This window comes from Eucalyptus grandis, chromosome 8 (assembly GCF_016545825.1).
Source record: "Eucalyptus grandis isolate ANBG69807.140 chromosome 8, ASM1654582v1, whole genome shotgun sequence".
Classification (NCBI taxonomy): domain Eukaryota; kingdom Viridiplantae; phylum Streptophyta; class Magnoliopsida; order Myrtales; family Myrtaceae; genus Eucalyptus; species Eucalyptus grandis.
Genome location: NC_052619.1, coordinates 15,559,205 through 15,584,163, shown reverse-complemented (window position 1 = coordinate 15,584,163; position 24,959 = coordinate 15,559,205). Strand labels below are relative to the sequence as shown.

Sequence of the window (24,959 nt, the reverse complement as noted above, 5' to 3'; positions counted from 1 at the left end):
ATCGACGTATCCAGGGTCCAAACAATCAAAATTAGCAAATCTCCAACAAGTTTCCTTACCTCACCTTACTTGCACCAGTTGTCAACGAATGTTAGAAGCATTAAGTCATTTGTAGCCACTCCCCCTTCTTAAAATTAAGAAAAAGAAACAGAGCCGAAGAAGAAGAGGAAAACGACCCACGAACATCTGACAGATGAAACATGAGCCTAAGAGAGGCAAAACGAAACCAGAAAGATATGTTAGAAGTGGCCACGTCGTCCATATTCTTGCCTATTCAACCAAGGCATTCTTCCAGGGACAATACATCACATCATCAAAAGAATGCTACGACATGATCTTCTTGTCAACGTTTATCTAGCATTTAAATCGAATTCACCTACTTCACGCCAATCGCTCTGCACGCCCGTTTCACCATTTTCGGTCTCTTCATCATTTAAGAAATCTTCAGATGGTTCCTTATCATCTTTCTGTCCATTATTTGCCCACCCATTCATCATGTCGTCTGGGTTAACACCCTTTTCCTGCTCCTCCAAGTCGTGATTCATAGGAATATCGTTGTCTTGAGATCCACGAGCATTTGCCCTTATAGGACCTCGAGCCATCATTTCCACATGAGCCTGTGACCCAACTCTGGCTTGCTCTGCCTGTGCCATTGCCGCCATGCGCAACTGAGCCTCATGAGCCTCCCTCCCAGCTTTCTCCCTTGACTCGATTTCGGCCCTCAGTTCCAGCATTGCCCGTTTTTCCTCTTGAAACAGCAACTGCTCAATCATCAACCTCTCCTCAGAGCGAAACTCCCCAAGAGCTCGCTTCTTAGTTATTATGTTGAAAGCAAGGGCCTGTTTCTCAAATGTCGAAGTAAACTCTGCTACTTTGGCAGCAATGTTATGATCCCATTGCTGAGAACGAGAAGGCATCTGACCTGTAGTGTCAGAATCAAGGATTCTATCGTCTTCCTCGGCCTCATAATCTGCTATCACATGGTAAGGCAGCAATCTGCACCACACAGAAAGGTTTAATGACCAAGCCTGAAAACTAAAGCAGCTGTTTGTAATCAGACATCAGTACTGAAATTTATGGTAAACAGTTGGACAATTTTACTCAAGGGACACTATCTTTGGGCATCACTAGCTAAGGCGGTATCCTCTTCAGGAAGAATATAAAAGTCCATCCTTATACCTAGCTGCCTGAACACCAAACTCTACTGCACTGCTCTTGACGCCATCCATATATATACTACCCTCCAAAGATAGCTGCATAACACTCCTCCATTATCTTAACAATCTAAGTTCCTGACATGAGAAACTTGGGAACTATGGCAGAACAAAAGACAGCGGAACAGACCAGAAGCAATACCGGGATTCGTCTCTAAATCAAAATGCTGGCTATCCACCTCTTTTCGTGCTGACATGAACCACTCAAAATGGCAAATTTTTGCCTGATAATTCACTACATACAGTTCTTGTCCAGATTAATTAATCTATAGATTGACAATTCAACATCAAATGTTACTAATGTGCAAAAAAGGCACCTGCTTGGATTGGAATCAACTGAATTTCCAATCAAACAATGCAGTTTACTGTCGACACAAATTTGTGTGTAGGTCATTATCTCAGCTAACTGATCTCTTGTGCAAGTGCTATCTTTATCGCATCATAGTAAAAAGTACCATTTCTTCTCATCAACTTTCCCAAACAAAAGAACTACTTCAAAAGACGAGAACAACAGAACATCTCGGCTAGAGAGAGAGAGAGAGAAGACAACCTCTCGCAGGCGTCCTCGAGAGAAGAGAAGGGGCGCTTGAAGTCCGGGTGACAAACACGCCAGGCGTCCTGGTACGCCATCTGCAATTCCACCTGATTCCCCGGTCGAATCACTTTCTGCTGCTGCTGCTGCTGCTGCAATTGCTGTTGCTGCTGCTGCTGCTGCTGCTGTTGCTGCTGTTGCTGCTGTTGTTGCTGCTGCTGCTGCTGCTGCTGTTGCTGCTGCAAATTGGGGGCGGAGACGCTAGGGTTCTGCTGGATCGGGCGGTGGGAGAGCCCCGGAGGACGGAGGTGCACGTCGATGTTGGACGGGAACCGCGACATGGCGGCCGCCTGCTGCTGCTGCTTCTGCAGCTGCTGGAGGAGCAGAATGTGCTGCTGCTGCTGCTGATGCTGATGCTGATGCTGATGCTGCTGCTGATGCTGATGCTGATGCTGCTGCTGCTGCTGCTGCTGCTGCTGCTGTTGCTGTTGCTGGTGGTGGTGTTGCATCAGCAGTTGCTGCTGCTGCTGTTGCTGGTGGTGCGCCGCCGACGATTTCGCCTCCTCCATCTCTCCCCCTAGAAAATAGGGGATTCGGCCTCTACGCAGCAACGCTAGAGAAAAGCCATTCGCGAAATCGAGCAGCGCGACGCCGGAGGAGGTGGCCAGAGGAGGCAGGTCGATCGGCCGATCGATCGAACCGGGAGCGATTTAGGGTTTTTCCCTGTGGCGGAGTAGCTGAAACTCCGGAGAGGAGAGAGATTGGGGAAGAGGAGGAAGAAGAAGAAGTCGCCGTGGAACGCGAGCGAGCGAGCGATCGATCGATCGATCTCACGGGCCGCCGTGCTGCCGCGATTCCCCCGGAAGCTCTTTGGGCCGGGCCACCGAGTCGCGCTGATGGGCCTTGATGTGGCCCATGTGGAAAGGGGCAAGCTGGCCCGCTTACGTAATTATTCACGGATTCGAGAACTTTCTAATTGAACTAAAACCAATTGTTATATCGAGCGGTGATTCTTGTCTTATTATAGCTGCAAAGTTTGTCGGTTTTGAATAATGAAATCAAAGAAAAGGAGAAACCGAAAGATGAAGTACTAGATCTAGATCTAGGCCTAATTCTTCTGAAAATTTCGGCGGAATTTGGGTCGCATGTTTACGCGCTTGCTGGGCGAGTGCAATTCGAATGCTGTTTCTTCTGCTAGTTTAGCCAATTTGCTTTTTAACGCAAGATGCGAAAGGACCGATGCTAATATTAGGGATGCATATCGATGATCGTAGAGAGTAATTGTCACTGCAGTGCACGTGAAATGGTGGGTAGTGTTTGGCATAATAACATCGTGACCGAAGTTCGGCGGTGGTTCGAAAACCTTCACGTGCGCTCTTTGAGGAATTTTCACAAACACCTCGAGGGTTCCCAAGCAAAGAAGCGTGTACATCAGAGAGAGTGCATGAAGGCAACAATCGACGTAAATTTTCCGAAATTCAAGGGTCCCTAATTCCTGGATGAAATCTGGGCCCTTAAAGGGTTCTTCATCGCTACGATGAACTCTTGCTTCTCCGATAGGTCCACCTCCTCGCCGGCCACCGTCCGCCACTTGAACTGCCACACCAGGTTCGCCACGAAGTACTCCAGGTGCAGCATCGCGAGCCCGGACGCAGGGCAGATCCTCCTCCCCACCCCAAACGGCATCATCTTTATCTCCCTACTCCCCGTGATGTCGAACCCGCTGGCTGCTCCTCCGCCGGCGGAGTTCAAGAACCTCTCGGGCTTGAACTCCATCGGGTCTTCCCAGACTTTCGGGTCCCAACCCATCTCCGCCACCATGAAGTTGATGGACGCGTCCCTGGTGATCGCGTAGCCGCCCAACTCCGCGTCCTCCTTCACCGCATGCGGCAGCACGAAATGCCCCGGCGGGTGCCGGCGCAGCCCCTCCAGTACCACTGCTTTCAGGTAGCTCATCCTCTGTAGGTCCTCCTCCTTCACTTGTTCCACCCCTTCTCCCACAACTGATTTGATTTCATCGTAGAGCCTCTCTTGGATTTCTGGGTACTTGACCAGGTTGGCCATGATCCACTGCAGCGCCGTGGACGTTGTGTCGGTGCCGGCGTTGAGGAACTCCCAGCACAGACTCACGATGTGGTCCTCCTCCAGCTTCCTCTTCTCCTCCGGCAGCTCCAGGTCCAGGAGCGTGTCCACGTACGGCAAGATCCAATCGCCATTGCCGTCGTTTCCGTCCTCCTTGGCTTTGCTCAGCTGCTCTTGCTTGGCCTTGAGTCGAGCTCTGATGAGCCGGACGAGGACGCGTTTCCGACACTGGCAGAGCTCATAGAACTCCTTCCATCGCTTCCGGAGGACGAACTTGCTCAGCCACGGCCAGAAATTGAGGACGTTGAAGCGCCATTGACTCAGCAGCGCCCGTTGCGAAACCTCCTTGATCTGCTTAATCTGCTCCTCCTCGAGCCAGTCTCCGAAGCACATGAGGACCAGCAAGCAGAACATGGCGTACTGGAAGTGGTCGATGACGCGGACTACGCCACCAGGCTGTGACTTGAGCTCCGCCCCGAGCATGTTGAGGACCCGCGTGCGGGCGCGGGAGTAGGAGCGGAGGCGGGAGGGATGGAGGATCTCCGCCGTGAGGTTCCGGCGGAGGAGGCGCCAGGTGGGGCCGTAGGAGGAGGTGTTGATATTGTGCTGGTTGGAGGAGAGGAGGCGCATGGTGGCAGAGGGTGGCGGGCGGTCGGCGAAGACGGCGCCCCGTTGGACGAGGGCCTCGTGGGCGAGGGTCGGGGAGGCGACGAAGACGGCGGGTCCGGAGCCTATGTGGAGGGTGACCATCGGGCCGTAACGGGCGTGGAGGGAGCGGAGGATGGGCTCGACCTCCGAGGAGGACTTGCGGAGCCATAGGAAGTTGCCGACGACCGGGAAGGTAAGGGGCCCGGCGGGAGGCTCTTCTTGTTGGGGGCGGAGGAGAGGAGGTTGAGGGTTGAGGGGGCGGCGACGGAGAGGGTGACGAGGATGAGGAACCAGACTTCCATCTTTTGCGGGATTGACTCTGAGTACTTGAGGAAGACCAAGTTAAGGATTTGCAGAGATATAAGATCGCAGACGAGGTTGACGACGTAGCGGAAAGAAAACGGAATGGCTGACGTCCAAAAAGTAGCTTTCTTGCCGATCGTCAGAACACATTCGTGGACCTCGCTGAATAAAATAAGGAAAAAAAATTTCAGCATCACACCCTCGAGAATATTTAATTGATGCTAGAAGACACGGCCCGGACTTGGATGATGAAAGATCGGAAAGTGCGAAGACATTGGTTCGGTTAGGAACTTGAAGGGGCCTGAGCCGCGGCCGATCTGAGGGTTGCCATCCCTTGCATCTAGGAACGTGTCCTGTTTACTGAAGTAAGCGAGAAAGAAGTGCCAATATGACGTTGATGAAATTGAGCGGAGGATCTCGACCCTCCATAGCTTCCAATATGGAGGAGAAAACGTAATGGCGCGTTTGGTAACGCTTTTATTTTTAGGAACAATTTTTGATCATAAATGATTATTTTTTATTCTATTTTAGGAAATAATTTATAAGCATTTTAAACTATTTTGTAACTGTTTAAAATTTCATTTTTCGGAATAGAATTGTGTTTGGTATCATGCTAATGCGGTATCCTCTTTAGGAAAAATATGCAAGTCCATTCGTATACCTAGCTGCCTAAATACCAAACTCTACTGCACTGCTCTTGACACCATCTATATATATATATATATACTACCCTCTTAAGATAGCTGCATAACACTCCTCCATTATCCTAACAATCTAAGTTCCTAACATGAGAAACTTGGGAACTATGGTAGAACAAAAGACAGCAAAATAGACCAGCAGCAATACTAGGATTCATATCTAAATCAAATCGCTGGCTCTTGCTAAGCAGCCAATACTAAAGCCACCTCTTTTAGTGACGACATGAACAGTTCAAAACAGCAAATTTTTGCTTGATAATTCACTACAAACAGTTCTTGTCCAGATTAATTAATCTATAGATTGACAATTCAACATCAAAGTTACTAATGTGCAAAAAAAGCACCTGCTAGGATTGGAATCAACTGAATTTCCAATCAAACAATGCAGTTTACAATCGACACAAATTCATGTGTAAGTCATTTATCTCAGCTAACTGATCTATTGTGCAAGTGCTATCTTTACCACATTGTAGTAAAAAGTGCCATTTCTTCTCATCAACTATCCCAACCACAAGAACTACTTCAAAAGACAAGAATAACAGAACATCTCGACTAGAGAGAGAGAGAGAGAGAGAGAGAGAGAGAGAGAGAGAGAGAGAGAGGACAACCTCTCGCAGGCATCCTCGAGAGAAGAGAAGGGGCGCTTGAAGTCGGGGTGACAAACATGCCAGGCCTCCTAGTAGGTTTGCAATTCCACCTGATTCCCCGGTCGAATCACTTGCTGCTGCTATTGCAATTGCTGTTGCAAATTGGGGGCGGAGATGCTAGAGTTTTGCTGGATTGAGCAGTGTGAGAGCCCCGGAGGACGGAGGTGCACGTCGATGTTGGATGGGAACCGCGACATAGCGGCCGCCTGCTGCTGCTTCTATAGTTGCTGGAGGAGCAGGATGTGTTGCTGTTGTTGTTGCTGGTGGTAGTGTTGCATGACCAGTTATTCTTTATTCTTTGCGATTCTTTGCCGCTAGGTGTTAACGGTTTGGTTTTTAAAAAAAAATCGAACGGAACCGAACCGTTAGAAATTTTTTTTGAACTGAACCAAATGTGACCCGAACCGAACCAAAATTTTGGTTCGGTTCGGTTTGGTTTTCGATTTTCGATTTTTAGCTTTTTTTTTTCATTTTTTTTTTCTGTTCAACTCAAAATAATCTAAACATGGCCAGTAAGGAGTGCAATGTCAAATTTATTCATGATCTCGTGATTGGATACCAGAGAAAATTTCAAGTCAAGAGAATTGCGATTGCCAATACATAACAAGCCTCGGAGAATCAAATATGAACCGTAACACGGGAAGGAGCACAAAGAGATGAAACGTACAAACCCGCCGGCAAAGGAGATCAGGAATTCGTCACTCTATTAGGTTTCTAGATGAATAATCGAGCGAGGGATGCACTTAGAGGTAGGATCAATTATGGAAAGCCATTGTTAAAGAGACCATAGAGAGGATCGAAACTCTTAGGGATGCTCCATGACAGCTCCTTCTCGAGGGATAGGAACAACAGATATTAATGATCTCAGACATTCTATCACGGATTTGGTAAATGTGCCACCGACTGTCCAAGTGATTTATCTTCAAAAAGCATTTTTTTTTTTTAAGACTGGTAAGCAAGTTTAATATTATTTTTTAAAGACTGTCCACCTATCCAGTATGCCGGATAATTCTCTGCACTGAAGCCTTTCGAGTAATTGCAGTTCCACTTAGGATCAATGGCAAGACTCCATTTGTTAAAGGAAGAAACCCAAAAGAAAAGAGGCAGAATCGCGATGGAAGGGGGAGAGAAGGAACTCACGAGGGAGTCAGGGCGAGCGGTCTGGCGGAGGCGAGCCTCGAGCTGCTCGGTGCGGGAGCTGGTGGCCTGCACGACACAGTAGCCGATGACGCCGGGGACAACGCCGCAGACAGTGGCGAAGGCCAGGAAGAAGGGCTTGGAGTCGCAGGTCTTCCGCACCAGCCACCTCCACGTACCGCTCTTCTCCCACAATCGGTTGCCGTCGCTGTTGCAGTCGCCGTCATCATTGCCGTTGCTGTCGCAGTCGCCATCGTCGTTGCACCTCCAAGCAGACCATTGACCAAGACGAGAGGACTCAGAGGAGATGGGAGAGAAACGGGTTTGGTTAATGGTTTGATTTTATTGGTTTATGAGTTTATCGGTTTATCAGTTCGGTTCAGTTAACCGATAAAACCAAACTAATAAAAAAAATATTGATTTTTAATGAGAATTGAACTGAATAAGAACTGAATTGAAAAAATTGAATTTTTTGGTTTGGTTCGATTCGGTTCGGTTTTCGATTAAGTTCCTGACACCACTAGATGCTGCTGTTGTTGTTGCTGGTGGTGCGCCGCCAACGATTTCGCCTCCTCCATCTCTCTCTCTAGAAAATAGGGGATTCGGGTTCTACGCAGCAACGCTAGAGAAAAGCCATTTGCGAAATGCGACGCCGGAGGAGGTGGCCGGAGGAGGCGTGTCGATTGGCCAATCGATGGAAATAGGAGCGATTTAGGGTTTTTCCCATGTTGTGGAGTAGCTGAAACTCCGGAGAGGAGAGAGAGATAGGGGAAGAGGAGGAGGAAGAAGAAGTTGCTGTGGAACGCGAGCGAGCGAGCGAGCGATCACTCAATCTAACGGGCTGCCATGCTGCCGCGATTCGCCTGGAAGCTCTTTGGGCCGGGCCACCGAGGCGTACTGATGGGCCTTGATGTGGCCCATGTGGAAAGGGGCAAGCTGGCCCGCTTGCGTAAGTATTCACAGATTCAAGAACTTTTCGATTGAACTAAAATCAATTGTTATATGGAGCGATGATTCTTGTCCTATTATAGCTGTCAAGTTTGTCGGTTTTCAATAATGAAATCAAAGAAAAGGAGAACTGAAAGATAAAGTACTAGATCAACAGCTGTCAAGTATATCGGTTTTAAATAATGAAATCAAAGAAAAGGAGAAGCTGAAAGATAAAGTACTAGATCTAAGCCTAATTCTTCTGAAAATTTTGGCGGAATTTGGGTCGCATGTTTACGCGCCTGCTGGGCGAGTGCAATTCGAATGCTGTTTCTTCTGCTAGTTTTAGCCAATTTAGTTTTTAAGGCAAGATGCGAAAGGACCGATGCTAATATTTTGGGATGCATATCGATGATCGTAGAGAGAAATTGTCACTGCAGTACACGTGAAATGGTGGGTAGCGTTTGGCGTAATAACATCGCGACCGAAGTGTGGCGGTGGTTCGAAAAGCTTCATGTGCGTTCTTTGAGGAATTTTCACAAACACCTCGAGGGTTCCCAAGCAAAGAAGCGTGCATATCAGAGAGAGTGCGTGAAGGCAACAATCGACATAAATTTTCTGAAATTCAATGGTCCCTAATTCCTGGATGAAATCTGGGCCCTTAACGGGTTCTTCATCGCTACGGTGAACTCCTGCTTCTCCGATAGGTCCACCTCCTCGCCGGCCACCGTCCGCCACTTGAACTGCCACACCAGGTTCGCCACGAAGTACTCCAGGTGCAGCATCGCGAGCCCGGACGCAGGGCATATCCTCCTCCCCACCCCAAACGGCATCATCTTTATCTCCCTGTTCCCCGTGATGTCGAACCCGCTGGCTGCTCCTCCGCCGGCGGAGTTCAAGAACCTCTCGGGCTTGAACTCCATCGGGTCTTCCCAGACTTTCGGGTCCCAACCCATCTCCGCCACCATGAAGTTGATGGTCGCGTCCCTGGTGATCGCGTAGCCGCCCAACTCCGCGTCCTCCTTCACCGCATGCGGCAGCACGAAATGCCCCGGTGGGTGCCGGCGCAGCCCCTCCAGTACCACTGCTTTCAGGTAGCTCATCCTCTGTAGGTCCTCCTCCTTCACTTGTTCCGCCCCTTCTCCCACAACTGATTTGATTTCATCGTAGAGCCTCTCTTGGATTTCTGGGTACTTGACCAGGTTGGCCATGATCCACTGCAGCGCCGTGGACGTTGTGTCGGTGCCGGCGTTGAGGAACTCCCAGCACAGACTCACGATGTGGTCCTCCTCCAGCTTCCTCTTCTCCTCCGGCAGCTCCAGGTCCAGGAGCGTGTCCACGTACGGCAAGATCCAATCGCCATTGCCGTCGTTCCCGTCCTCCTTGGCTTTGCTCAGTTGCTCTTGCTTGGCCTTGAGTCGAGCTCTGATGAGCGGGATGAGGACGCGTTTCCGACACTCGCAGAGCTCATAGAACTCCTTCCATCGCTTCCGGAGGACGAGCTTGCTCAGCCACGGCCAGAAACTGAGCACGTTGAAGCGCCGTTGACTCAGCAGCGCCCGTCGCGAAACCTCCTTGATCTGCTTAATCTGCTCCTCCTCGAGCCAGTCTCCGAAGCACATGAGGACCAGCAAGCAGAACATGGCGTACGGGAAGTGGTCGATGACGCGGACGACGCCGCCAGGCTGTGACTTGAGCTCCGCCCCGAGCATGTTGAGGACCCGCGTGCGGGCGCGGGAGAAGGAGCGGAGGCGGGAGGGATGGAGGATCTCCGCCGTGAGGTTCCGGCGGAGGAGGCGCCAGGTGGGGCCGTAGGAGGAGGTGTTGATATTGTGCTGGTTAGAGGAGAGGAGGCGCATGGTGGCAGAGGGCGGCGGGCGGTCGGCGAAGACGGCGCCGCGTTGGACGAGGGCCTCGTGGGCGAGGGCCGGGGAGGCGACGAAGACGGCGGGTCGGGAGCCCATGTGGAGGGTGACCATCGGGCCGTAACGGGCGTGGAGGGAGCGGAGGATGGGCTCGACCTCTGAGGAGGACTTGCGGAGCCATAGGAAGTTGCCGACGACTGGGAAGGTAAGGGGGCCCGGCGGGAGGCTCTTCTTGTTGGGAGAGGAGGAGAGGAGGTTGAGGGTGGCTCTGAGGAGGGCGGCGACGGAGAGGGTGACGAGGATGAGGAACCAGACTTCCATCTGTCGCCGGATTGACTCTTGAGTTTTTGAGGAAGACTCCAAGTTAAGGATTTGCGGACCTGAGCTTTTTTTAGGTGCTCATTAACTCCAATACGCTGAACGAGGGACCTGAGCTTTCTTTAGGATCGTCAGAGCACGCTCGCGGACCTCGCTGAATAAAATAAGGAAAAACTTCAGCATCACACCCTCGAGAATATTTAATTGATGCTAGAAGACGCGGCCCGGACTTGGATGATGAAAGATCGGAAAGTGCGAAGGCAGTGGTTCGGTTAGTAACTTGAAGGGGCCCGAGCCGCTGCCAATCTGAGGGTCGCCCTCACCTGCATCTAGGAACGTGTCCTGTTTACTAAAGTAAGTGGGAAAGAAGGTGCCGATACGACGTTGATGAAATTGGGCGGAGGATCTCGACCCTCCATAGCTTTCAATATGGAGGAGAGAACGTAATGGCGTGTTTGGTAAGACTTCTATCCCTAAGAACAATTTCTGATCAGAAATGATTCTTTTTTATTCTATTCCCGGAAATAATTTCTAAGTATTTTAAACCGTTTTGTAACTGTTTAAAATTTCAATTCTCGGAATAGAATTGCGTTTGGTATCATACTAAGGCGGTATCCTTTTCAAGAAGAATATGCAAGTCCATTCTTATACCTAGCTGCCTAAATACCAAACTCTATTGCACTGCTCTTGACACCATCCATATATATACTACCCTCCAAAGATAGTTGCATAACACTCCTCCATTATCCTAACAATCTAAGTTCCTGACATGAGAAACTTGGGAACTATGGCAGAACAAAAGATAGCAGAACAGACCAGAAGCAATACCGGGATTTGTATCTAAATCAAAACGTTGGCTCTTGCTAAGCAGCCAATACTAAATCCACCTCTTTTAGTGTCCACATGAACAGCTCAAAACAAAAAATTTTCGCCTGATAATTCACTACAGATAGTTCTTGCCCAGATTATTTAATCTATAAATTGACAATTCAACATCAAATGTTACTAATGTGCAAAAAAAAGCACCTACTTGGATCGGAATCAACTGAATTTCCAATAAAAAAATGCAGTTTACAGTCAACACAAATTCATGTGTAGGTCATTATCTCAACTAACTGATCTCTTGTGCAAGTGCTATCTTTACCACATCGTAGTAAAAAGTACCATTTCTTCTCATCAACTTTCCCAACCACAAGAACTACTTCAAAAGACAAGAACAACATAACATCTAGGCTAGAGAGAGAGAGAGAGAGAGAGAGAGAGAGAGAAGGCAACCTCTTGCAGGCGTCCTCGAGAGAAAAGAAGGGGCGCTTGAAGTCGGGGTGACAAACATGCTAGGCATCCCGATATGCCATATGCAATTCCACTTGATTCCCCGGTCGAATCACTTGTTCTTTGCCGCGCAATTCTTTGTTGTTGCTTTTCTTTGTTCTTTGTTGCAAATTGGGGGCGGAGACGCTAGGGTTTTGCTAGATCGGGTGATGGGAGAGCCCCGGAGGATGGAGGTGCACGTCGATGTTGGACGGGAACCACGACATAGCAGCCGCCTGCTGTTGCTTTTGCAGTTGCTAGAGGAGCAGGATGTGCTGCTGCTGTTGCTGCTAATGTAACTGTTGCTGTTGTTGTTGGTGGTGGTGTTGCATTAGTTGCCGTTGCTATTGCTAGGGTGTCAATGGTTCGGTTTTTCAGAAAAACCGAATTGAATCGAATAGTTAGAAATTTTTTTTGAACCAAACCGAATGAGACCTGAACCGAACCAAACTTTCGGTTCGGTTCAGTTTGGTTTTTCGATTTTTGGTTTGTAGCTTTTGGTTTTGGTTTTTTTTTTTTTTTCTTCTGTTCAACTCAAAATAATCTTAACATGGCCAGTAAGGAGTGCAATGTCAAATTTATTCATGATCTTGCGATTGGATACCAGAGAAAATTTCAAGTCAAGAGAATTGCGACTGCCAAAACACAACAAGCCTCGGAGAATCAAATATGAACTGTAACACGAGAAGGAGCACAATGAGATGAAACGTACAAACCCGCCGGCAAAGGAGATCATGAATTCGTCACTCTATTAGGTTTCTATATGAATAATCGAGCGAGGGATGCACTTAGAGGTAGGATCAATTATGGAAAGCCATTGTTAAAGAGACCATAGAGAGGATCGAAACTCTTAGGGATGCTCCATGACGGCTCCTTCTCGAGGGATAGGAACAACAGATATTAATGATCTCAGACATTCTATCGCGGATTTGGTAAATGTGCCGCCGACTGTCCAAGTGATTTATCTTCAAAAAGCTTTTTTTTTTTTTTTTAAGACTGGTAAGCAAGTTTAATATTATTTTTTAAAGACTGTCCACCTATCCAGTATGCCGGATAATTCTCTGCACTGAAGCCTTTCGAGTAATTGCAGTTCCACTTAGGATCAATGGCAAGACTCCATTTGTTAAAGGAAGAAACCCAAAAGAAAAGAGGCGGAAGCGCGATGGAAGGGGGAGAGAAGGAACGCACGAGGGAGTCAGGGCGGGCGGTCTGGCGGAGGCGAGCCTCGAGCTGCTCGGTGCGGGAGCTGGTGGCCTGCATGACACAGTAGCCGATGACGCCGGGGACAACGCCGCAGACAGTGGCGAAGGCCAGGAAGAAGGCTTGGAGTTGCAGGTCTTCCGCACCAGCCACCTCCACGTCCCGCTCCTCCCACAATCGGTTTCCGTCATTGTCGCGTTGCGGTCGCCGTCCTTGCCGCCGTCACCGTTGCCGTTGTTACCGCCATTGCCGTTGTAGTCACTGTTGTCGTTGCACCACCAAGCCAACCATCGACCAAGACGAGAGGACTCAAAGGAGATGGGAGAGAAATGGGTTTGATTAATGGTTTAATTTTATCGGTTTTTTGGTTCGGTTTGGTTTGGTTAACCGATAAATCAAACCAATAAAAAAAAATATATTGATTTTTAATGAGAATTGAACTGAATACAAAGCGAACCGAAAAAATCAAACTTTTTGATTCGGTTCGGTTCGGTTTTCGGTTTAGTTTCTGACACCCTTAGCTACTGTTGTTGTTGCCGGTGGTGTGCTGTCAACGATTTTGCCTCCTCCATCTCTCCCTCTAGAAAATAGGGGATTCGGGCTCTACACAGCAATGCTAGAGAAAAGCCATTCGCGAAATCGAGCAGCGCGATGCCGGAGGAGGTGGCTGGAGGAGGCGTGTCGATCGGCCAATTGATCGAACCAGGGGCGATTTAGGGTTTTTCCCCTATGGCGGAGTAGCTGAAACTCCGGAGAGAAGAGAGAGATAGGGGAAGAGGAGGAGGAAGAAGAAGTCCCCGTGGAACGCGAGCGAGCGATCAATCAATCGATCTCACGGGCCGCTGTGCTCTAGCGATTCCCTCGGAAGCTCTTCGGCCTTGGCCACTGAGGCGCGCTGATGGGCCTTGATGTGGCCCATGTGGAAAGGGGCAAGCTGGCCCGCTTGCGTAATTATTCACGGATTCGAGAACTTTTTGATTGAACTAAAACTAATTGTTATATGGAGCGATGATTCTTGTCCTATTATAGCCGTCAAGTTTGTCGGTTTTGAATAATGAAATCAAAGAAAAGGAGAGACTGAAAGATAAAGTACTGAATCTAAGCCTAATTCTTCCGAAAATTTCGCCGGAATTTGGATTGCATCTCTGCGCACCAGCCGGCTTTGCGCACCAGCCCGCGAGTGCAATTCGAATGCTGTGTTTCTCCTGCGAGTATAGCCAATTTCGTTTTTAATACAAGTGTGAAAGGACCAATGCTAATATTTAGGGATGCATATCGATGATTGTCGAGAGAGATTGTCACTGCGGTACACGTGAAGTGCTGGGTAGTGTTTGGCATAATAACATCGTGATCGAAGTGCGGCGGCGGTTCGAAAAGCTCCACGTGCGTTCTTTGAGGAATTTTCGCAAACACCTCGAGGGTTCCGAAGTAAAGAAGCAGGTACATCAGAGAGAGAGTGTGTGGATAAGCGTTTATTTATGGGAATATATTTAGAAGGCAACGATCGACATAAATTTTCCGAAATTCAGGTACCCTAATTCCTGGAAGAAATCTGGGCCCTTAAAGGGTTCTTCATCACCGTGGTGATCTCCTGCTTCTCCGACAGGTCCACCTCCTCGCCGGCCACCGTCCGCCACTTGAACAGCCACACCAGGTTTGCCACGAAGTACTCCAGGTGCAGCATCGCGAACCCGGATGCAGGGCAGATCCTCCTCCCCACCCCAAACGGCATCATCTTTATCTCCCTGCTCCCCGTGATGTCGAACCCGCGGGCTTCGACTCCGCCGGCGGAGTTCAAGAACCTCTCGGGCTTGAAGGCCATGGGGTCCTCCCAGATTTCTGCGTTCCAACCCATCTCCGCCACCATGAAGTTGATTATTGCGTCCTTGGGGATCGTGTACCCACCCAGCTCGGCGTCCTCCTTTACCGCGTGCGGCAGCACGAAGTGCGCCGGCGGGTGGCGGCGCAGCCTCCAGTACCACCGCCTTTAGGTAGGCCATTCTCTCCAGGTCCTCCTCCTTCACTTGTTCCGCCCCTTGTCCCACGACTGATTTGATTTCATCGTAGAGCCTCTCTTGGATTTCTGGGTACTTGACCAGATTGGCCATGATCCACTGCAGCGCCGTGGACGTTGTGTCGGTGCCGGCGCCGAGGAACTCCCAGCACAAATTCACGATCTGGTCCTCCTCCAGCTTCCTCTTCTCCTCCGGCAGCTCCAGGTCCAGGAGCGTGTCCACGTACGGCACCATCCAATCGCCGTTGCCGTCGTTCCCGTCCTCCTTGGCTTTGCTCAGCTGCTCTTGCTTGGCCTTGAGTCGAGCTCTGATGAGCGGGATAAGGACGCGTTTACGACACTCGCGGAGCTCATAAACCTCCTCCCATCGCTTCCGGAGGACGAGCTTGCTCAGCCACGGCCAGAAATTGAGGACGTTGAAGCGCCGTTGACTCATCAGCCCCCGTCGCGAAACCTCCTTGATCTGCTTAATCTGCTCCTCCTCGAGCCAGTCTCCGAAGCACATGAGGACCAGCAAGCAGAACATGGCGTACTGGAAGTGGTCGATGACGCGGACTACTCCGCCAGGCTGTGACTTGAGCTCCGCCCCGAGCATGTTGAGGACCCGCGTGCGGGCGCGGGAGTAGGAGCGGAGGCGGGAGGGATGGAGGATCTCCGCTGTGAGGTTCCGGCGGAAGAGGCGCCAGGTGGGGCCGTAGGAGGAGGTGATGATGTTTTGCTGGTTATTGGAGAGAAGGCGCACGGTGGTGGAGGGCGGCGGGCGGTCGGCGAAGACGGCGCCACGGTGGACGAGGGCCTCGTGGGCGAGGGTCGGGGAGGCGACGAAGACGGCGGGTTGGGAGCCCATGTGGAGGGTGACCATCGGGCCGTAGCGGGCGTGGAGGGAGCGGAGGACGGGCTCGAGCTCTGAGAGGGACTTGCGGAGCCATAGGAAGTTGCCGACGACCGGGAAGGTAAGGGGGCCCGGCGGGAGGCTCTTCTTGTTGGGGGCGGAGGAGAGGAGGTTGAGGGTGGCTCTGAGGAGGGCGGCGACGGAGAGGGTGACGAGGATGAGGAACCAGACTTCCATCTTTTGCCAGATTGACTCTGAGTACTTGAGGAAGACCAAGTTAAGGATTTGCAGAGATATAAGATCGGAGACGAGGTTGACGACGTAGCGGAAAGAAAATGGAATGGCTGACGTCCAAAAAGTAGCTTTCTTTCCGATCGTCAGAACACGTTCGTGGACCTGGCTGAATAAAACAAGGAAAAAAAACTTCAACATCACACCCTCCAGAATATTCAATTGATGCTAGCAGAAGTGGCCCGGACTTGAACGACGAAAGATTGGAAAGTGTGAAGACATCGGTTCGGTTAGGAACCCGAAGAGGGCCAAGCCGCCGCCGCCGCCTGCATCTGGGAACGAGTCCTGTTTACTGAAGTAAGTGGGAAAGAAGGCACCCATACGACGTTGATGAAATTGGGCGGAGGATCTCGAGCCTCCATAGCTTCCATTATGGAGGAGAGACCGTAAGAAGCGGGGGCAGACGGGATGCCCTTCGGTGCGGGCCCGCTAGAGCTTGACTTCTTACTTGCGTTGGTTTCTGACTATTCTTTTACGAGAATTGATGTGATGATGGCGGTAATCTCGGTTCCCCAGCCCGACCCAATTCCATGCGTAAAGCATAGAAGAAAATTCCAAAAACGAAGCATCTAGTACTATTTGAAACGTTACATCAGAACTGAACTTCTAATAGTCTGTATGGCGATTTAATAAGAAATTATAAGTTCTCTTCAATAACAGCTCAACATGAAGTCGAACTGAAATCACGAAATAAAACTGTGGAATCATTATAAACCAAAATGACTAGGAAAATGAATTGGATGTAACAACATGGCTGAAATAGAGGAGTAGGAATTGTTGATAATGTTGATGCTGCTACTGTTATTACTATTGTTGTTGCTGGTGGTGCACCACCGACGATTTTGCCTCCTCCATCTCTCTCTATAGAAAATGGGGGATTCAGGCTTGACGCAGCAACGTTAGCGAAGAGCCATTCGTGAAATTGAGCAGTGCGACACTGAAGGATGCTGAAGGAGGTGGGTCAATTGGCTAATTGATTGAATCGGAAGCGATTTAGGGCTTTTCGTTGTTGCGGAGTAGCTGAAACTCCATAGAGATGAGAGAGAGAGAGAGAGAGAGAGAGAGAGAGAGGAAGAAGAAGAAATCGCTCTGGGATGCAAGCGAGCGATCAATCTCACGGGCCGCCATGCTCCTGTAATTCCCTTGGAAATTCTCTAGTTCAGGCCACTATAGTGTGCTCATGGGCTTCTACGGTTTGGGTTGAAACGCAAATTCTTCAAGTGCGCTTAGTTCAGTTTTCTTAATGGATTTTCAATCTTGAAAGCCCATTCAGGAAATGCTGAGCAGTTTGGGAAGTTTTTCATGAGGCTTTTGGCCAAATCTAAAGTTTATCTATTAAGAGTTTTTACCAAACATAATTTGCATTCCTTCAAAAGGTTTTGGTTTTCAACATTTACATTACACCCAAACTCCATATGCAAAGCTGAACCAAATGTACTTAGGAGTACAAAAATCGGTTGTTATATTGAGTGATGATCCTTGTGCTATTACTATTAAGTTTGTTGGTTTTAAACAATAAAATCAAAGAAAGGGAGAAAGTTAAAGATAAAGTATTAGATCTAAGCCTAATTCTTATCAAAATTTTGCTAGCATTTGAATTGCATCTTTGTGCACCAGTCGGCAAGTGCAATTCGAGTGCCATTTGATAACTCTATAAAAATAATGTTATTTTACTTATTTTAGGCAACAAATAATGCAATAAGAAAATATTTAGATTTCCTTATGATTATTTGAGTTTTCATTGATTATGTAGAATAATGAAATATGGAAAAGATAAGAAAAAAAATGACAAAAATCAGAAATTCAAATTAGAAAGCATTGGAAGTGGATATCAAATTAGGGAATCCATAATTTTGTTTCCTAATTTTATTTGTGTCACGCCCCGATCCTCGGGCGTGCGCCCATCTCTTATCTGGTCGATTTATTTATGATGTCCTAGGAAGGTCGCTGACCCATTTATTTATATACGCATGCGGAAACTTAATAAAATCCCTAGACAATCAAACAATGAGATAGAAAAGTAGGATCATATTTTTGAAACCAAGACAAGTTTTTATAGACAAACTGATTAATTACAAACTTAGGCTGTTTACAAAATTGACGGCTTATAAAAAAAGGGGATTGTCTTAACATCCACTAGTCAGACCCATTTGCTGATTCTTCAGCCTCCACCTTCTGAACTCCAGGACTTCCGGTCCTCCACGATCGTCATCTAGGGACCTGGAAGATTTTTCCCCAAACTGGGATGAGATTATGTCTCAGCAAGTTCTACCCCACTAAGACCTGATTAGGAAGCCAATACGCAATAAGGGCTGTCTAAGCACAACACAGGTCAAATGGCTTACCTTGTCATCAGTTCCTTCCTGCACATCAGTTCAATTAATAATATTGATAACTACAGTAATCAATCACATTCCACCAATCAGATCGACTCAGCGATCAGTCGACTTAATCGATTACATGTCACCAAGAACTTTCCCTGGTCGGTACATTCAATACTATCTATAAAGTCCGACCATAGTCTAGAATTGCTCACTCAAAGCTGAAATAGATAGCATAGCTCGCCCAAAGCTGATAGATAAAGTATACTATGTATATGTTCGCCCAAAGCTGATAGATTGTGGCCCACATGCCAATTTAGTATACTATATATGCTCACCCAAAATTGATAGATTAGGGCCCATATACCAATTTAATATACTATATATATGTGCTCGCCCAAAGTTGATAATAAGGTATATTGCTCACTCAAAGCTGACATATTGCCCGTAGGCCGATATAGTATACCACTCCAACCATATAGTCAATTCATCATTTTTATCATTCACGATAAATAGCCGTGTGTGGGTACACGGTTGGTCTTAGCCAAAATATAATAATTTTATTTACAAATATCCCACCAATTTCAATAGCCTATTACATATTTTTGGCGCTGTAAACCGACGCCCGGTTATTTTTCCATTAATAACCAAAATCAAATAATTTAGGAATAAATCATAAATTCACAATTAATTCAATTCAACACAAATTAACGCTCAAATAAATAAACAAACCGTACCACGATAATCATCATAAAATTCCAGTCACCGGCTATCCCGGTCAAAATTTCTAGAAAATAATAAATAATTAAATTTATTCCGAAAATTAAATTAAATATATTAAATTATAATAATATAATATAATAAATAATAATATAAATTCGAAATAATTATTTAATCTAAATTAATTAATTAAGGCTTAAACAAGATTACTTTAATCCAAATATTTACTTAGCCTTAATTAATTATCCACTAAACTAATCACATCCCTTAATCTTAAACAAGATTACTTTAATCCAAACATTTACTTAGCCTTAATTAATTATCCACTAAACTAATCACATCCCTTAATCCACTTAACATTTAAATAAATTAATCTAATCACTTAAACCTACTCAGTCTAATCTAAACACCCCTTAAGCGTGATTAACCTACTAAGCGGGGATTAGTGAGTTAAACTCACCCGATTAGCGATCCGAGTGGCTCAAATCGACGGGGACGTCGAGGGGATCGATTCACTCCAAGGCGGGCCTAGCTTCCGGGGTCGGGAAGCCAGCCAAAATGGGTCATGAAGCTACTGCCATAACTTTTTTTTTTTAGCTCTCTGTCCGCTGCAGTTGAGGCTGGGAAAGGGCGGATCCAGCGGTTGGTTAAGTGAAGGAGAACTGGCAGTGGTAGTAGCTGGTCTTAGCAACTGCAGGCGGAACTCCGGCGACCTTGGTGATGGCGAACGGCAACTGGTGACGTTGAACGCAGCTTTGGACGTCGGCTAAGCCAGGGACGATGCGGCTGGAGGGTCCTGGATGCGCGAGCTGGCCAGGCGTGCGGGCGAAGGAGAATCGGCGAGAAGAGACGGCTAGGGGGCGACGGCTGGATGGAGATGGACGGCGGCTGCGCTCTTTGCCCGCTTCCACAGTTTCCGGTGGGTCTCGAACAGCACAAAGAAGAAGAAGAGGCGGAGGTCGACGTCAGCAAGGGGGAAAAGAGAGGAAGGCGGAGGTGCGTGAGGCAAGGTGCGGCTGCTCCGATGGCATGCGGCGGCGAACGGCGATGAGAGGCGGCGATGGCAGCTCTGGCTTCGTTGGTCTTCACTCCTTCGATTTGCTGGGTTTCAAAGAAGAAGAAGATGGAGGAGAGAGGGAAGCTCGATGGAAGAGAGAGGGGGAGAGAGGTGACGGAAGAGAGAGAGAGGGGGAGAGAGAAGGAGGGGGGCCACTTATTTTATTTTTCTCTTTCTTTTATCCAACAAAAATGGCCCACCATGACATCACTTGATGATGTCACACTCCACTATCTCCCACAACCTTATTCCAATGGTTGCAATTTCATTTTCCACCGTGGCATGAAATATTGTACACTTAATTCAATCAACTCTCAATTAATTCCATCCAATTGAAGCTCAATTAAATTAACCCATGTGTCCTCAATCTTCTTATGACTTTTCCCTATCAAATGATCCAACTTGCTTCCCAAAGATTCGATCAAAAATGGCCCTCTGACAATCTCGAACAAAAACGGCATTACTTTGCTTTTCCGCCAAAAATCTTGGTTGTAGAAAAATCTTTTGAGGATGAGTCGACCTTCCTAAAATGATTTGTGACACAACAGAACTCTCAATTTTTGAATTCGGGTTCGATTTCACGATTAATTTCAATTCGGCGCGAATTTAGTGCGTCCTAATCTACCGGATAGCTTTTAGGAATTTTCGAGCATTTGACATGTGGTTGATTATTCTCAAGCCACAAAGTACATCTTCGACACATTGACGACTCTCGGTTGTCGTAGAAATCTCAAGGTTTCAAATACAGACACGGGGTATCAAAACAACAGAAGAATCGATCTAGTGCCGATCGACAAGAATTGTGCAATTATGTGGAATCACCCATACTTAATCACATACATTTGTTGAGTCAACCTATCTCCGATTTCTAATCGATCTTATTGTATCGTAATGATCTCTTGCAGATTTTCACGGTCGATCTGTCATTTCTTGGTCGAATTCTCAAGTCTAATGTGTTAAAATTCCTTAACGGCTTCACCTGATAGACTAGTTACCCCATGAGTGATTAGTTCAGGGAAAATAAATATAAATGGGTCAATGAAATGCCAAACTATTTCGATCAAAATCAGAACCTGAATTTCAGGATGTCACAATTTGCAGGCATTGCAATATAGATATCAAATAAAAAATTCTCTGATTTACTCACTAATTTTATATAAAAAATAAGCAATTGCCTAGAGATAAGGGTCCTGGATGTATTCCATAAATAGGAGAATATTGAAAACCTAGGGGACAACGACGTTTTTATTTTCAGTTTGTTTTTCACTATTCAAAGAGTTTTATCAAGTGTTTTGAAGAGAAGATAAAAGTAATGACATGATTCTTGTTCTTTAATTCAAGATGGGGTTTCGAACCCCTCCCTCCTCGGTGGGGGAGAAAGCTCTAACCATTGCGGTCACCGCGGGCATGGTCCTTAACAAGTGCGGTGACGAGTCGACATCGAACCTGCATTGAATGTGCATTGACATTGCTCGCCTCCTCTCTCTCTCTCTAATCGACAAGGAGAGGCGGTGATAGGTCTAATCCAAGCATGACAAGAGTCGCCAATCCATTGGCTTAGCCCGACGACCATCGTTGACAATTGGATAGTGCCCTACTTGCCCCCTCTCTTGTTTTTTCGCTTGAGTGGAGGAAACAAGAAGAGTTGTAGAAAGTGAACCATGATCTTTTAATGGGAGAATCTTTTGAACATTGGGTTTATCCCAAATAATGGCACGGGAGAACTCAGGATCCAAGCTAACGATTTCATCTACCAAAGGCTTGTCATCTACTTGATTTCAACTCTTATGATCCAAGCTAACGAATTGTTCCAGCTCATCAATTTGCATAGGGATGTTGACCCAGTCCACTTATAATCTTTTCAGCTCGCACTAAAATCCAATATTATCTTCACCTTGCACTAGAATCATAGCACAATCAAAATATCCACATGACAAGCAGTCCAAGATTGATAACATTATCTCTAACTCGCATCAGGATCAAAGCCAATTAGAATATCCGCATGATTTGTAATCCTTGATTGATTCAAATATTATCTCCACTATAGTTATGGATTTTGTTATCAATATTTATTTCTAGAGATTCTTTCTAAGTCATATATATATAGGAGTCATCACTTATTGTCATACGTAATTTAGAAATTAAATTACATAATTCCTGCGTCTTCTATATTTTGTTTTCTTTCTATATCTATATTTCTCTCTAATTTTAAATAGTCTGTGAAGCTATTCCATAATAATTCATTAAGTTCTCTTCGATGACATAGTTATCATGGTCTTTGCATTTTTCGTAGACATGGGGGGCTTGGAATTGAGAAAATTATTTAAAAAGTCATAAACCTATTGCATATGTACCAATTTAGTTATAAACATTTTTTAATGTGGCTAATCTAGTCTTAAAAGTTTTGATAATTTGTCAATATAGTTCATCATGTCAATTTTGAAAAAAAAAATTAAAAATTCGGAAGTTTTTTAAAAAAATTAAAAATTTGTCCACATTAATGCTAGACACACCACCGTGCCATATGGGATAGCTGGGGTTGATTGGACCACGTTGTTAGTAATTTCCAATCAAAATTAGCCAAAATGACTATATTTATAATTCATTAATATGTTTAGGACTAAATTAGTACAATTGAAAGGTTTATAACTAAATTGACAAATTTTCAAAATGGTATAAAACTAAATTGGCACAATTAAAAGATTTAGGACAAAATTAGCTACTGTACAATAGGTTTGGAGGTTTTTGGACAATTTTCCCTTTTAAATTTTGTCCTTCTTATGGTGAAAATGTTATGTTTATAGCATTAGGTTATTCAAGTATCTTTTTTAGCATTAGTTAGAGCTAAAATAATAGCTTGCCCGTGGAGATTTCCATGTGCATGCTAACACGATGACTATGAATGAACCTTAAAAAAAAATGAGGTAAAGACAAATAATTGCCATTTTCGAACTCAGATCCTTTGTCTGCAAGTTTTCATCATCGGCATATAATAAACACATAACGTCTACCCTATTAAATACAACTAGAAAATAGCTCATGCAAATATTTAACTTTGAACAAAAAATTGATAAAATCCCAATTTTCTTGTGATCCTCAATTGAATCATGTCTTGTTATAAAAAGAATCATACCCAACATGCATTTTCCAGTTTTAGAAGTGTTTATACGACTTTCATATGTAACGATACGAAACTAGTACATAAGTATATCACCTAATTCCTAAAAGATAAGGTAAAAGCCAGCTGAAATTCTTACCCTATGAAATGTTCAATGCGTCTACGGAATCTATAATTCGATGTGCTTCTTCTTTGCATGATTCAGAGGCAGAGCAGGATCTAAACCGTCCATGCATAGCTATGCACAAATAATGTTGCAGAAATAAATAATGACCTCATGGTTATCAACCCATAAATTGCATGTTTTCTCTCTCGCGAAAGTTCATCCGCTCCTGCTGCTATTGCTGATGATGGTGTTGCATCAGCAGTTGCTGTTGTTGGTAGTGTCGCTGGCGGTGCACCGGCGGTTTCTCCCCCTCCATATCTCTCTACAGAAAATAGGGATTCGGACTTTATTAGACTACACTAGAGAAAGCCATTTGCAAAAATCTAAAAGCGCGACATGGATGGAGGTGGTGAAGGAGCTGATTGATTAGCTAATCAATTGAACCGGAAATGATTAGGGTTTTTCGCTATCGCAAAGCAGCTGAAAGTTTGGAGAGAGAGGAGAGAAATGGTAAGAAGAAGAAGAAGTCACTGTGGGGCGCGACCAATCAATCTCACTGGTCGCAGTGTTCTCACAATTCCATGGAAGCTCTTTGGGCGGGGCCTTGCCTCGTGCTGATGGGCTTCTATGTAGTCAGCCCAAGCCCATGTCCAAAATTCAAGTCGTGCCTGCATTTTCACTCGACTTTTATTCTACGATCATTCCTAGAATTTGCCAAGAGCACGAGTGTGACCAATTTCAAATTTCAAGAGTGACCATGTTGTAATCAGGGGTGTCAAAAATCAAATCCGACCCAACCCGACCCGAACATGAATTGAGTGCGGAATAAGATGATTACATATTTCGAGTATTAATATTGTTCGGATAATAATTACTAAACAAGCAAACAAATATGTTTCAGGTCAGGTTAGGGTTGAAATAATGTTCGGCCTCCAAACACATCATTAACTGTAAACACGTTCTCTCACCCAAACACTCCTCACCCAAATACGTTCTTCTCCTCCCTCTCAGAAGACCCTAAACGATCTTGCCTACTACCGATGACTGCACCTCCCAGCGCCTCAACCACCCCAAGCTTGCCCTCCAAAGCTGCCGGCATGAAAGATGCCGTAGAGGTCCCCTAGCTAGCCAACGCCACCATCTTCGAGTTTGGGTTCATCGCCACCACTGCTGACAAGGTCACCCTCACCAGGTACTGCCTTGTCTCTGACGACCTCGAGCCTTGCCTCCGGAGGTCTTACCCACGGTCGGCTTCGAGTGCCGCAGTTCCACGTGGTCTTTTGAGAGGGAGGAGGAGGAAGGGAAGCGATCCTGCTTTTCGGTGTCCTACTTTGTATAATAAGAGTGCAAATTGTGGAGATTCTCGTTCGGTGTCTTGGATTGAGGGGAAAAAGATATGATTTTGCTTTTTATATAGATTATGACTGCTGAGGATGATGGTTCATATGAGCTTCTTGTTCTGTATCTGGATTGGGTAAGAAATTTGACTCCATGATGATACACTCTCAGGAAAACGAGCAACTTTCGTGAAATAAATATGAGTAATGCTGTGAATGGACATTGATATTGATGAAATAGCCTTGATTCGATGTTTGCACTTGCTCATTCCTCAGATAAC

General features: G+C 46.3%; 4 protein-coding genes across 4 annotated transcripts; all 4 read right to left on the bottom strand.

Moving 5' to 3' along the window:
• Positions 1–81: 81 nt before the first annotated feature.
• LOC104456780 (putative uncharacterized protein DDB_G0271606) lies at positions 82–2,539 on the bottom strand. Its single transcript, XM_010071635.3, has 2 exons — positions 1,765–2,539; positions 82–996 (listed from the first exon to the last, which is right to left on the bottom strand). Exons 1-2 carry the CDS (start codon positions 2,313–2,315, stop codon positions 351–353), a joined length of 1,197 nt encoding a protein of 398 aa, XP_010069937.3. The 5' UTR covers positions 2,316–2,539; the 3' UTR covers positions 82–350.
• Positions 2,540–3,091: 552 nt separating this feature from the next.
• On the bottom strand, positions 3,092–5,228 carry LOC104456779 (cytochrome P450 89A2). The gene is given in 2 exon segments (XM_010071634.3): positions 3,092–4,673; positions 4,676–5,228. Coding segments are annotated over 2 exon segments (1,737 nt in total). The 5' UTR covers positions 4,974–5,228; the 3' UTR covers positions 3,092–3,234.
• A 3,514-nt stretch (positions 5,229–8,742) lies between these two features.
• Positions 8,743–10,871, bottom strand: LOC104416437 (cytochrome P450 89A2-like). Its single transcript, XM_010027833.3, has one exon. The coding sequence runs from the start codon at positions 10,372–10,374 to the stop codon at positions 8,824–8,826; it is 1,551 nt and encodes a 516-aa protein (XP_010026135.2). The 5' UTR covers positions 10,375–10,871; the 3' UTR covers positions 8,743–8,823.
• Positions 10,872–14,341: 3,470 nt separating this feature from the next.
• Positions 14,342–16,460, bottom strand: LOC104456770 (cytochrome P450 89A2). The gene is given in 2 exon segments (XM_010071630.3): positions 14,342–14,852; positions 14,854–16,460. Coding segments are annotated over 2 exon segments (1,743 nt in total). The 5' UTR covers positions 16,161–16,460; the 3' UTR covers positions 14,342–14,416.
• Between the last annotated feature and the right edge of the window lie 8,499 nt (positions 16,461–24,959).

Bases quoted from the DNA above. Each gene is read 5' to 3' on its own strand.
- LOC104456780 (XM_010071635.3), bottom strand. From the start codon at position 2,315: ATGGAGGAGGCGAAATCGTCGGCGGCGCACCACCAGCAACAGCAGCAG. The intron at 997-1,764 runs GTTGTCTTCTCT...TGTGTGGTGCAG, and splicing joins CTCGAGGACGCCTGCGAGAG to ATTGCTGCCTTACCATGTGA.
- LOC104416437 (XM_010027833.3), bottom strand. From the start codon at position 10,374: ATGGAAGTCTGGTTCCTCATCCTCGTCACCCTCTCCGTCGCCGCCCTC.